The sequence below is a fragment of the Leptodactylus fuscus genome, chromosome 1 (assembly GCF_031893055.1).
Source record: "Leptodactylus fuscus isolate aLepFus1 chromosome 1, aLepFus1.hap2, whole genome shotgun sequence".
Classification (NCBI taxonomy): domain Eukaryota; kingdom Metazoa; phylum Chordata; class Amphibia; order Anura; family Leptodactylidae; genus Leptodactylus; species Leptodactylus fuscus.
In genome coordinates this window covers 327,882,045-327,895,924 of record NC_134265.1, presented here as the reverse complement: position 1 = coordinate 327,895,924, position 13,880 = coordinate 327,882,045, and the positions used below count along the sequence as shown (strand labels likewise).

The 13,880-nt window shown below is 42.6% G+C and overlaps 1 protein-coding gene across 2 annotated transcripts in view; it reads left to right on the top strand.

Moving 5' to 3' along the window:
* The first annotated feature begins 405 nt into the window (after positions 1-405).
* LOC142185219 (uncharacterized) overlaps positions 406-13,880 on the top strand; it is a 34,736-nt gene continuing 21,261 nt past the window's right edge. For both annotated transcript variants that reach the window (XM_075260516.1, XM_075260508.1), the window contains exons 1-8: positions 406-433; positions 4,857-5,007; positions 7,562-7,629; positions 8,760-8,911; positions 9,791-9,944; positions 10,811-10,980; positions 11,939-12,092; positions 13,116-13,297. In XM_075260516.1, coding sequence (XP_075116617.1) covers positions 7,614-7,629; positions 8,760-8,911; positions 9,791-9,944; positions 10,811-10,980; positions 11,939-12,092; positions 13,116-13,297 — 828 coding nt within the window. In that variant the 5' untranslated portion in view covers positions 406-433; positions 4,857-5,007; positions 7,562-7,613. The remainder of the gene's footprint in view (positions 434-4,856; positions 5,008-7,561; positions 7,630-8,759; positions 8,912-9,790; positions 9,945-10,810; positions 10,981-11,938; positions 12,093-13,115; positions 13,298-13,880) is intronic.

The window sequence follows — 13,880 nt, the reverse complement described above, 5'->3', positions numbered from 1 at the left end:
TCACACCTCACTTAGTCATGGCCCACATTCTTTCCTTTGGTTCTTATCTCACGTTGTCCTCTCCTCCCTTCCCTCTCTCCTCTCTCTTTCTTTCATTTATACTTGCTCCTTTATCTACATGTGCGTTCCACAGTGGAACGCACACATCAGCCTCTGACAGCTTGTATTGTGGCCACAGCTGATGGGATCTGCTGATGCGTTCCAATATGGAACGCACCGGCAGTGTCTGCGGGTACCTGCCCTACGTCATTCAGCCTCCTGCCACCCCTCATCATCTGTGACAGCAGAGCACATGCTGTTTTCCCGGGTTTTTTCCAAGCGGCTGACTCTGCCCCCTGCATATCCCTGCCTCCTCTTTACTATATATACAGCTACTGAGCTGCTTCTACCTATGCCTGGGACGCATCCTACATGCCTTGTATTCACACTATAGGTAAGTCAGTTGGCTCATTTTTTCACCTCTTTACCTTAATTTTCTTGTTTTCCCTGCAACTGTTTATCCACCATCCTGCCTACCATATCTCCCTTTCACTTATTTCTCTACATGCTCAGCCCAAAATTAACCCCTGCTTTACACTTGGTTACCTCTGCTCCACACGAGTAGTGATTTGGACATAAGCCTCAGTGACTTCATATCTACTATATCTGATTGCCTGTCGTGCTGCTTTCTACTTTCTGTTTTAATTCACCTTATCAGCTCCATCTGTGCATTTATTTTGGATTTTTTTGCATTTCATACAGACTGTGTTATTGTTTCCATGACTTTGATTCGGTGCGTATTAGTTTTGATTATGTTTCCTCTATTGTTGTGCATTATCACTATATCTCCTATGGTGTATAGTTTTGGTAATAGATACCTTTTGCTTGTTACAGATCAGTTCAGATGAAGGTCTACACGACCGAAACGTCAACTATTGTGATCTATCAGTCTTTTTCATATTACTGCAATCCCTATGTCCAAAGGCACAACAAATGATGTACACGGTGTTGTAAATAAATTTATCACTCTTTTTTGGCAACAAAACCTGTGTGTGCGACAACATTTTTTGATTAATCATTCAGTGAACGGAGAGCACGGGTTGGGCGGTAGACAGAGATGAGGGAGGAAATGTAGGGAGGTGCGGCATTATGGAGAGCCTTGAGGATGAGGGGGATAACTTTATATTTTACTAGCTGGTACCCGCGACTTCGTCTGCGGTGATTGTAGAAGTGTGTAAATACAGGCACGGGTAAGGTTTTAGTAGTGTGTATAAGGTATGGGATATAAAATGTAACTTTGAGAATACATGAGACTTTTGTGTTGAACGTAATGTGTATTTCAGCTGCTATACGGTGTTCTGAGAAACTGTACATAGTGTGTTTGGGACAGAGGTATTTCAGGTTAATATACCTCGATATACGACATTGTATGATTTGTTATTTTCCGCCAGTACATGTAAGTTTTGGGCACAGGATACTCTCGAGCAGCCACATAAAGTCTGTCCCTGTGCATGACAGATTAGTAACTCCATGTGCCTCTTATTAATAGCAATTAACCCCATAATGTCCCTCACATTAACCCCTGTGTAAAAGTTACTGATAGAGATGAGCGAGTACTGTTCGGATCAGCCGTGAGGTGCGGCGCTGAGTCTGAGGACACAGTTACTGTGGTGTTGGCTGAGGACTGAGTTTGGAGACACAGTAACCGTGCTGTTGGTTGAGGACTGAGTCTGGGGACACAGTGACTGTACTGCTGGCTGAGGACTGAGTCTGGAGGCACAGTGACTGTGGTGCTAGTTGAGGACTGAGTCTGGAGGCACAGTGACTGTGGTGCAAGTTGAGGACTGAGTCTGGAGGCACAGTGACTGTGGTGCAAGTTGAGGACTGAGTCTGGACACCCCTGAAGCTCAGAAGGTAAAAGAGACCACATAGGAGAAAGGCCTCATGGACTTGTAATTACAGCTTGGCCACGTCTACGTGTTGCATGTGGTGATATATAAGGAACTCATATGCTGACACCTCACCATCAAATACAAATATAACATTGTATTACAAATAATATTGCACGATACTTAGGGTGCATCCCAACGGGGGACTGATCCAGGAGAATCGTGTTCTTAAAGGACTTATCACACAGAACAAAATCCGAAATGCGATGCTATTATCATACCCTGGGATCTCATCAAACCCCAGAGTATAATGATCGGAGGCCCAGAGGATGTGAGTAAAAATGAACAGGGTTACTCACCTTTCCTGGACTTTGCCATGGGTCTTCAGCTCTCCTTAAGAATGTCAGAGACCGCTGAGGCCTGCGATTAGGCCTCGGTGGTCACACTAGTGCGATGACAAATAATGACACCGGCAAAACTCACGTGACCAATAAGGCCTTATCATACACCTCAGTGGTCTCTGATGTCATTCAGGAGGCCCAATGACATGCGCTAGAACTCAAAAAAATTCATAACAAAAACTGTATGTGCTACTATGTGGCATTATACTCTGTGGAGGGGCCATTACGTGGCATTATACTCTGTGGAGGGGCCATTACGTGGCATTATACTTTGTGGAGGGGCCGCTATGTGGCATTATACTATGCAATATGAAATATTATTAAATAGGTTATCCAGGAATTGGACCCAGGGAGGCCCAGGGCAGGTGGTGGCCTAAAGACACTAGCATTTAGCATTTACTATGTCGGAGACAGCAAACTGTATGAGAGGCAATACATAGTGTGAGGGTAAGCTGGGGGGCCTTTATACCATGTGGGGACAGAAAAAAGTACAGTGTTAGCCAAAAGTATTGGCACCCCTGCAATTCTGTCAGATAATACTCGTTGTCTTCCAGAAAATGATTACAAGCACAAACTCTTTGGTATTGATATCTTCATTTATTTTGCTTGCAATGAAAAAACACAAAAGAGAATGGAAAAAAAAAGTCAAATCATTGATCATTTTACACAAAACTCAAAAAATGGGCCGGACAAAAGTATTGGCCCCCCTCAGCCTAATACTTGGTAGCACAACCTTTAGACACAATAACTGCGCACAACCGCTTCCGGTAACCAGCAATGAGTTTCTTACAAGGCTCTGCTGGAATTTTAGACCTTTCTTCTTTGGCAAACTGCTCCAGGTCCCTGAGATGTGAAGGGGGCCTTCTCCAAACTGCCATCAAGAGATCTCTTCTCCCCCACAGGTGTTCTATGGGATTCAGGTCTGGACTCATCGCTGGCCACTTTAAAAGTCTCCAGTGCTTTCTCTCAAACCATTTTCTAGTGCTGACCTGAAGTGTGTTTTGGGTCATTGTCCTGCTGGAAGACCCATGACCTCTGAGGGAGACCCAGCTTTCTCACACTGGGCCCTACATTATGCTGCACAATGTGTTGGTAGTCTTCAGACTTCATAATGCCATGCACACGGTCAAGCAGTCCAGTGCCAGAGGCAGCAAAGCAACCCCAAAACATCAGGGAACCTCCGCCATGTCTGACTGTAGGGACCGTGTTCTTTTCTTAGAAGGCCTCTTTTTTTTCCTGTAAACTCTTCCTGGGTATAATACCATACAGTCCCTTTTCATTCAGACACCGACGGATAGTACGGGTTGACACTGTTGTACCCTCAGACTGCAGGGCAGCTTGAACTTGTTTGGATGTTAGGGTGCATTCACACTGAGTAAACGCTAGCTTATTCTGAACGTAAAACACGTTCAGAATAAGCGGCGTCTAAAGCAGCTCCATTCATTTCTATGGGAGCGGGGATACGAGCGCTCCCCATAGAAATGAATGGGCTGCTTCTTTCACTCCGTGCAGTCCCATTGAAGTGAATGGGGAGTGCCGGCGTGTACGCTCCGGCATGAGCAGAGCTTGCCGTATACGCCGGCACTCCCCATTCACTTCAATGGGACTGCACGGAGTGAAAGAAGCAGCCCATTCATTTCTATGGGGAGCGCTTGTATCCCCGCTCCCATAGAAATGAATGGAGCTGCTTTAGACGCCGCTTATTCTGAACGTGTTTTACGTTCAGAATAAGCTAGCGTTTACTCAGTGTGAATGCACCCTTAGTCGAGGTTCTTTATCCACCATCCGCACAATCTTGCGTTGAAATCTCTCGTCAATTTTTCTTTTCCATCCACATCTAGGGAGGTTAGCCACAGTGACATGGGCTTTAAACTTCTTGATGACACTGCGCACGGTAGACGCAGGAACCTTCAGGTCTTTTGAGATGGACTTGTGGACTTGAGATTGCTTCCTCACAATTTTGCTTCTCAAGTCCTCAGACAGTTCTTTGGTCTTCTTTCTTTTCTCCATGCTCAATGTGGTACACACAAGGACACAGGAGAGAGGTTGAGTCACCTTTAATCCATTTCAATTAGCTGCAAGTGTGATTTAGTTATTGCCACCACCTGTTAGGTGCCTCAGGTAAGTAACAGGTGCTGTTAATGACACAAATTAGAGAAGCATAACATGATTTTTCAAACAGTGCCAATACTTTTGTTCACCCCCTTTTTATGTTTGGTGTGGAATTATATCCAATTAGGCTTTTTGACAATTATTTTTGTGGTTTTCCATTAAAGACAAATTAAATAAAGATAATAATACCAAAGAATTTGTGATTGCAATCATTTTCTGGAAGAAAATGAGTATTATCTGATAGAATTGCAGGGGTGCCAATACTTTTGGCCAACACTGTACATTATATCATGTGGGGGCTATTACATGTTATTTTTACAGACCTCCCCTGGACAGGTTTCTATTGGAAAGGTACTATAGTATATACTATAGTATATAATGTTTCCATCCGAGTATTCCCTGGGCTGTTCACACAGCAATAGTCTGCAAATAGCTGCCTTACTAGTCTCTATACTCATGTTAATGATGTCAGCAGGACCCTGGCTCTGTATACACAAGCAGGCGGGCAGAGACAGACAAAAGAAACCGAAAGCAGCTCAGGAAGAAAAACCTAAGACTTGTTCCGGAGGTCACGCCACTGCATTCTACTTCCTGCTGCAGACATGATGCCTCTGGAGTCTCTTCAAGTAAGTGCATGCTGTATACAGGGCTGTGTTATGGCTGTATACGCCGTCTATCCTGACTGTCTGCCTTTATAATTTGCCTGAACATGCATCCACGTCTCAGCTGAGAGCAGCACTGGCTGTATACAAGGTTACTGCCTCTGAATATACGCAGGAGTGTTCTCATTGACTGACTGCAAACTAATATTTGGAAAATGGCGAGGAATTGTAACACAAGTTCCCCAAATCTTGTTTTCAATGCAGCGATACTCTTAGGAGTTTATTGTCTTGCCGTTTCTGTATACAGATGTAGCAGAGTTAACCCGAAAATCTGCACATGGTTAAAGTATTGCAGTGTGATATCTCAGCACAGAATGCGACATAAAGAAACAATGAATGTTGCTTTTTCTGTAGTTTTGCACAGTTACGTGTCGTCTTCTGTGATAAGATATCACACCGCAGCAGCTCTGCTACATCTGTGTTTGTTCTTTTTATCGGGGTGTGCCAGGTCACAGATGACGGAGGAGGAGGGGGAGGTTTTCCAGCTGTAGATTGAGGGAAACGCTTAGGGTATGTTCACATGAAGCTGAAAAAAATCTGCCAGGAATTAGGAACTTTTTTGACGCAGTTTGTTTTTTGTTGCATTTTTTACGTCATGTTTTTTATTTGCTCCAGCACACTGCAAACTTCTGTTTAAAGAAATGCTAGCGGTTTTGAAGTGAATGCTATTCACACATTGCAGAAAACATGTATTTTCTATATAGCTGTAATAGGGGCAGGAAATGTGTAGAGGGAAACTCTAAAAACACAATGTAAAATGCTGAAGAAAAAATGTGGGGCTGTCCAGGATCAAATATTTGAGTGCAGGTAGCGGGGAGGTGCAGAAAATATAAATGCACTTGTATTTACCTGCATCCCCCCTGCCGCTACTCTCCTGGGTTACTCTTCACCTCTGCCGCTCTATATACTGAAAGGATGCGGCAGTGACAACAAGACCAAAGCAGCTATATCCTTCTCTCAGCTGTATACGGCCAAGAGCAGTGAATGGCTGCTGCAGTCCTGGCAATGTGATGTATACAGAGCAGCAGAAGTGGTGGGTGGCCCGGTGCAGGAAAGGCAGGTGGTCACGTCTGATTGATATATATATATATATATATATATATATACATACACGCACACAACTTTACTGATCTTCATTGCAGATATACAGGGCAAAGACGTTATAGCACACTTCAGCAGGTAACTTCAGTCACCTGGAGCTCGTAGACAAAAGACAGGTGTTACTCCTATTCTCACCTGTACTCGCAGACTAGGCCCCCACTATCTCATGTTGTGGTATCTATTTCTAGGAACAGTATGGACCAACTGCTGGACAAATGGACCACAAAGGCAACTTTTATTCGGCATGCCAATGCTGTGCTGTAACCCTAGCATCATGTCACATTCAGAGCAGGGTCACACCATGGGATATGCCCCTTGGTACAACACTAAGGCCAAAGCAATAGTCCACCTATTCGCTTTGCACTTGCAAAGAAAACACAGCACTATACACATTGCACCAACCGTTATACAGTACATCTATACAAAGGTCATTATATAATATTATATATATTCTAAAATAAACATACACTGCTACACTGTATATGGCAAGCTACTGTCACTCACCACTGGCTGCCAAACCCAAGTGTGCCATCCAAGATGGGCTCCGATGTTTTCGTTCTGGTCCAATAATTATAGAGCTGGTCCTATCCTGCACCATGAAATCAGAATGGAACCCCAGCATGGAAATGAGAGGGCATTTAGACCTTAAAAAAAAAAAACTTGGTGGTGCGCATGAGGCCTTACCATCACCTCCTTAGAGTGGAGAGACACTTGTAAGACCTGTCCATTAAGCCATGACTGAGAAGAAGTGAGACTCCACAAACCTTGGGGGACACTGGCAGACCTCAGACAATGGGCGGAGAGACTAAAGCAAAGGCCGGGGGACATAATAGACTGCGCCTAAGGCCAGGGGACATAATAGACCGACTTAATTGACCAAATCCTTTTATGTTGTGTTCATGAGAAGTTTACACTGAATTAATTTGCAGTTACCACGTCTTAAGAAAGTCACTAAACAGTTAATCCAATCACCACTGCCTTTTTGATACCTATACATACATTTCCTATATAATATATATGTATACTGGTGCAGGGCATAAATATACCATGTGTGAGACTTCTCTTCTGTTATAACATATCAAGCTGCAGCAATTTAACCAATTGCAAATTGTTGTTGTTAACTCTGCTACACCTGTATACTGTATGTATCTTGGGCTGTATCCCAGACAGGTACATGGGTACACAGAGTTAATGCTGTCAGTCACTGAGTAGTACCGCCCACCGGACTCCTAAGCCCAGAATAAGTAGTGATATAAATAACTGTATATAGTTATATTTCATATCCTATTGTTCTATTACATGCTGCCTGCTACTTTCCTATACATTAATATCACATTCTATAATAGCCTGTCATACCTTATAGCAATATGTAAGACAGATGGATCTGATATAGACTCTTGTATCTCCTTGTTCCTAGATATGACCCAGTAGTTCAAGAAAATTATGAGCACATCAAGTAACGTGGATAGATGAACACTGTGTATGGTAAGTGCTTATCTATGACTCCTTTAGGACAAGTTTGACACGTAGGAATTTGCCAATGTATCCACCCCAAATTCCGCCTTCCGTTCCGTTTCTTTTTTTTCTTTTTTTTTAAACTGTAATCTTTATTAATTTTTTCAATAAAGGAAAAGATAGCAAAATAACAGAAATTAAAATAGCCGTCAAGACAATGTACGGCAAACAAACCATCGAGATGTCTTCCGTTCATTTCAATGGGAGTCAGTTAGCAGAGAAATAAGAGCCCTGCTTGTTCTTCAGAAAGATTCTGCCTGAGAAATTGTATTAAAATAAACTGGAGGTGGAAAAAAAAATATACCTTTTCCATTGACGTGGAATTTGGGCCTACGCAAAAAAAGGGGCAAATGATAAATAACCCTCAATGAGTTCCCTCTGAAGATCAGTTCCAATACTTCCATACATTGCACACATAATACCACCATATAGTACTTAAATATATCAACAGTACAGTGCAAGAAAGATTGCCATGTGGAGCTCAGGCCTGGTTCACATCTGCGTTCGGTAATCTGTTCGGGGGGGTTCCCATTCGGACTACTGAACGCATTAAGCAGTGGAACCACACGGACCCCATAGACTATAATGGGGTCCATATGCTTTCCGCACGGTGTCCACACAAGTCATGCGGACAGGAAAATAGATCATCAACTACTTTTCTGTCCGCATGTTCTGCGTGGACACTGTGCGGAAAGCACACGGACCCCATTACAGTCTCTGCGGTCCGTGTGCTTTCATAAGCAATGCGTTCAGTAGACCGTTCGGGGGATCCCCATGCAGACTCTCCCAACAGATTACTGAACGCAGATGTGAACCAGGCCTCAGATGATATCATCATACAATACTCATATCACATCACCGTACAGTTCTCAAATGATATTATACAATGCTTAAATACTATCGCCATATAGTGCTCAAAATAATATCGCAATACAGTGCTGCAATCTTCTGCAGCTTGCATGTGTTTCCGAGATAACGGTTAAAGGGATATTACACCTACACAACCAATTTCACAAACAGAAAAAAATGACTTTGTAAATAGAATAGTTTATTAGTTTATTGTGTTTATATCTCCTAAGTATTCCTTGTTCTCTATACAGAAAGTAGAGCGGATCCGGACAGAGTAACCATGGCCGACATCCAATGGTTTTATTCAAAGTCAAAGGTCCCAATTTGCCTGGCAATTACTGATATCCTTCACTTTCTGAATAAACTCCATAACGACGGCATCCTGACCGAGGAGGAGTCATTGGTAATGATAAATTTACTATTGTAGAGGATTATCTGTACATTAGGCTAAGTTCACATCCTTCTTTGTCACAGAATCTGCACGGAGGACTTTTCTCTCCACCCGTTTCAATATAAAAATACCGGAACTCTCCGACTTTACATGCCCGCCGGCCACAAGAAAATGGCCGCTTACACAGTATTGTAAGCGCCCATTTTCTTGTGGCCAGCGGGCATGCGCAGTCGGCTTTGCCCGAGGCCTAGAAGTTTGAAGCCTGCACCGGAAGAAGACACCTGAAAAGGACGTTCCTGAAGAAGGTGGAGGTGGCGCTGGAGAGTTCTCTCATAGCATTGGGGGACAACTCCAGTGCTGTTTGAGCGCCGAGGACCACCCCCAGTGCTGCGAGAGAACTCATTTGCATACCGACGAAAACTGTGATTTCTACGGAACGGTGGCGCAGAGAAGACATCTAAAGGTAGGAGAAGAATAGCCTTTCTTGTTGATGAGAAAAAATTGAGTTTTAATGATAGGATCCCTTTAAGATACTTTCCTCTACCACACCGTCTTCTTTTTCAGGAGAGGTGGCATGTATGTACTATATATGACCTGTATAAAGAGTATTTAAAGGTGTCTGGGTTTCCATGAAAAGGTGAAACATGTGTAGGCTCTTGCTATTTTATAACTTTAGAAATCCTCATACACGGTGTCCTATCAGTTTTTCACATTATAGCTGCAGCGCATTTTACATTTGTCTCTGAGGATGTTGCAGAGCATGCCCACAAAACTCTCCCATAAAAGTTGGTGAGAGCGGAATAGAAAAACATATTAGAATAAAAGAATATGTATCAATAGTTGTTTTCAATCATGAATAATATAGGTGATGATAATCTTTCTTCGTCACAGGAGCTGCAAGGAGACACAAGGACTGTCCATCGAGTGGTGTATGAATGCCTCTGCTGCTTAGAGGAGAAGGACCTTAGTATAGAACATTTCTTTGAGGTCTTATTCCAGAAATCCTTCTTGAAAAAGTATCCAGATCTAAAGCCTATTCATGCAGGTACGTTACATTACCCATAACTACATTATCCAGTTTATTCTATATACCATATGATGTGATGACCTATATCTACATCATGATCAGTAGGAGTCCAACTTGTTGAACCCCAAGCAATCGCCTCCAGAAGGGAGAAAATTTTCTCTTTAGGGCTACCTACAGTATGCCTGTAAATTCCTTAAACAAGATGGATCTCTTTAAGGAGAATCTAGTGCACCTTCATCCCAACCAGCCAACCAGTATTCTGCTTTGTACTAACCATGAGGAAGTAGTCTGAAACATCTGTGTATGGATAAGTGTCTATGCTTTGGTAGATATCCATAGACCAACATTAAAGGGATTCTACCATTTAAAACTTATTTTTCTAGTTGACACGTCGGAATAGCCTTAAGAAAGTCTATTCTTCTCCTACCTTTACATGTCTTCTTTGCCCCGCCATTCAGTTAAAAATCCATTTTTTGTCGGTATGCAAATGAGTTCTCTCGCAGCACTGGGGGAGGGCCTCAGCGCTCAAACAGCACTGGGGGTGTTCCCAATGCTGCGAGAGAACTTTCTCCAGCGCCGCCTCCATCTTCTTCAGCAACGGCCTCTTCATCTTCTTCTTCTTCCAGCACTGGGGGTCACACTTGTACGCATGCACAGTCGGCTCTGCCATCAGGCCGCAGGCAGAGCCGAGTGCACATGCTGGAAGCCATTTTTTTGTGGCCGCTTACGCAAGCATGCGCAGTACGCTCTGTACTCCACAGAACTACAGGAGTGTACTGCGCATGCTCGCGTAAGCGGCCACATTTAGCATATCACATTATGATAGAATATTTCAAAATCACGTTGTCTTGAAAAGGTGATCATCCCGTGACTTATTTCTACAGAATACAAGGAGGGAAAATACCGAAATGGCATTCACAGTACGACTGATAAGGATAAAGATCCGATGATATTTGCACAGGAAAAAGTTCGGATCTGTTTAACAATTAAAGATCGGTTTCCATTTCTTCATGGATTGCAAGATCTTACAATTCTCTCAGAATCTGAGTCACTGGTAAGACTTTACATTCCTATTTTTGAGGAGGCTTTTTTGGGGGATTACAGTAATATATACAAGGATTATTATTTTACCTATTTTTAAAATCTGTCTGAAGCTGAGAGACACTAGAATAGTTAAAGGGGTTGTCCAGGATAAGGACGCAGAGGAAAGTGAAAAACAAAACCCCCATCCTACACCTGGTTCTCCGGTGTCTCCCACCATAGCACGGTCCCATCCTGCTGCTCCCAGGGTCTTATTCTGGCAAAAGTCCTCACCTTATATGGCCGATGAGGCCTCAGCGACCTAAGGAAAGGATACCGAACATCCCAGTTCCATTCCTTAGGCCAAACACTGGGTACAGGTGATGGAAAATTGTATATCCTGGACAACTCTTTTAACCCATTCCTGTCACTGCTATTTTCTATTTTTCTGGGCACATATAGAACTTGTATGAGGGTTTGTTCTCTACAGGACAAATAGTTCTAGTGGCACAATTCAGGCAATTTGTTTTTGTTTCCCCAGTCATCATCAAAATCATATTGACTATTTAAATAATTACAAAAATAATAATAATTAGGGAATTTTTGATAGGGGGCAATGCCTATTTTTTTTTTTTTTTTAATAAACTTATACTTTTAACTTTCTTTTTAGCTGCACCCCTTCCCCTTTCTCCCGGCCAGGGAATGTGACCATGCAGTCATTCGTTTTCAATACAGTAGTATTGCAGTCTATGGTAAAATTGCTGTGTTACTATTAAGCCCTGCCACAAACGGAGCTTAGTAGTAGCATTGTCAAGAATCTGGCTGTTATACAAATGGACACTGAAAACTGCTAATTTGCTGTGTGGGGGTCATGCTTAAAGACCCACCATGTCAGGAAGGGGTTATTTGGGATTGTAATACTGATGGCCTGTCATATGACTAGTCCATTAATACCAGACTTCCAGCATTCTATACACTTTCTCTCTTTTTAGAAACTCCAAGCAGATGAGCGCCCCGTCTCCCGTGTCATATATGAGTCTTTGTCTTTAATCGAGAAGAAAGACATGAAGTTGAATATTGTCTTTGAGTATATATTCCAGGAGTGTTACCTGAAGCTTTACCCTGGTCTACAGGACATATTACAAGGTATATTGATCTCCATTTATTACATATATTGTACAGAGGGGAGGGAGTATGGAGGGTTAAAGGGAGTCATCTTCTTGACTTGTTGCACTCTAAGGGAGCCTTCACACGATGTAACGCTGCGCTCATTCTGATTGTAAAAACACGTTCAGAATGAGCGCATAAAAAGCAGCTCCCATTGACTTGAATGGGAGCCGGCATACATGCGCTCCCCATCGAAATCAATGGGAGGCTTTTTTCCCTATGCTTTAAATGTATTATGCGCGTATCACATTGAAAGCATAGGGAAAAAAGCCTCCCATTGATTTCAACGGGTAACGCACGTATGCCGGCTCCCATTCAAGTCAATGGGAGCTGCTTTTTATGCGCTCATTCTGAACGTGTTTTTACGATCAGAATGAGCGCAGCGTTACATCGTGTGAAGGCTCCCTAAGGCCTAGACTTTCTAAATACATACAGATCTGATTAGAAATAAAGGGGCACAGCAGTCAGCCGAGCACTTCTGCCCCTTTGTTTTAGAGATCAGTGGGGGGCTCAGTACTTATAGTCACATAGGTAGTGGGGTGAAAAAAGACCTAGATCTGTCAGGTTCAACCGTTGATCCAGAGGAAGAAAAAAAACACTTTGTTCATGGCCCAGACCCAATTCACCATAAAAAGGAAAAAAATTCCTTCCTGACCCCTGCTGGTGAACGGACAGACCCCTGGATCAACATTCTACTTTGATACCAATTGCCTTGTATATTCTGGTTTACAAGACAAAATATCCCTTTTCAAAGCTTGCCACATCTTCTTTCATTACATTATCCTTCGAGCCCCAACTGGCCAAACTTCTAACACGTCAAAAGTTTAAGTTTTCCGATATTTTTCTTCCAGACCAATATATGCGACTATTGTACAAAGAAGTGTTATGTAAAGGGCAGGATTTTTGGAATAAAAAAAAAATAGATATAAAAAATGTAAAAATAAAATCCCCAAAAATTCAGGTTTTGATAAATAAATGACAATAAGGCTTCTTTCTCTGCAGAACCTAGTGGGGAGTTTGTTGCACCATTTAATGGAGGACAATACCCAATGTTCAACATCACCTCAGATCTACTTGAATTTTTTGAGCACAGTAAAACCTACATATGTGAAGCTGTAAATGAGCGGTTTCCGTTCCTACATGGGTTACATGACTTTGGACTGCTTTCTTACATACAGCTCTTGGTAAGTTAAAACTCTTGAACATACAAATTACAGGAAATGGAGCATATTAAAACCATAACAGTCTTAGTTGCCTATAGCCAGCCAATCACATTGCAGCTCTTTTTTCAGGAGCAGAATACAAAATTAAAGCTGTTCTATGATTTGTTGTTCTTGGCAACTTAGACAGTTTTGCTTTTAGACAGTTTTAATAATTCTACCGCATTGACTTGTTTTAAAGTACTATTATTTAAGGGGAATTGTTTGGTGAACAGTTTTCTAATATTCTTTATTAACCTATCTAACTTCCTTTTAATAGAAAACAGGCTGTTATCAATCCTCTAACTGAGCTGTTACCAGGGTTCTTCTGTCCGCTTCAGAAGTCGGACATCTTCACTTGCGGACAGGGGAGGACGGGCACGGAGTGCAAAAGAACGCACCCGATGCCCATTGAAATAAATGACAGGTGTCACGGACACAGCTAGTGTCCGCTCCTAATGTCCGTGACAGATTTTGAGCGGACACTAGGAGCGGACACTACATGTCGGACACCGACGGTAGTGTGAACGCTCCCAAACAGATCCCAAAACGTAAAGAACCTGCCTTA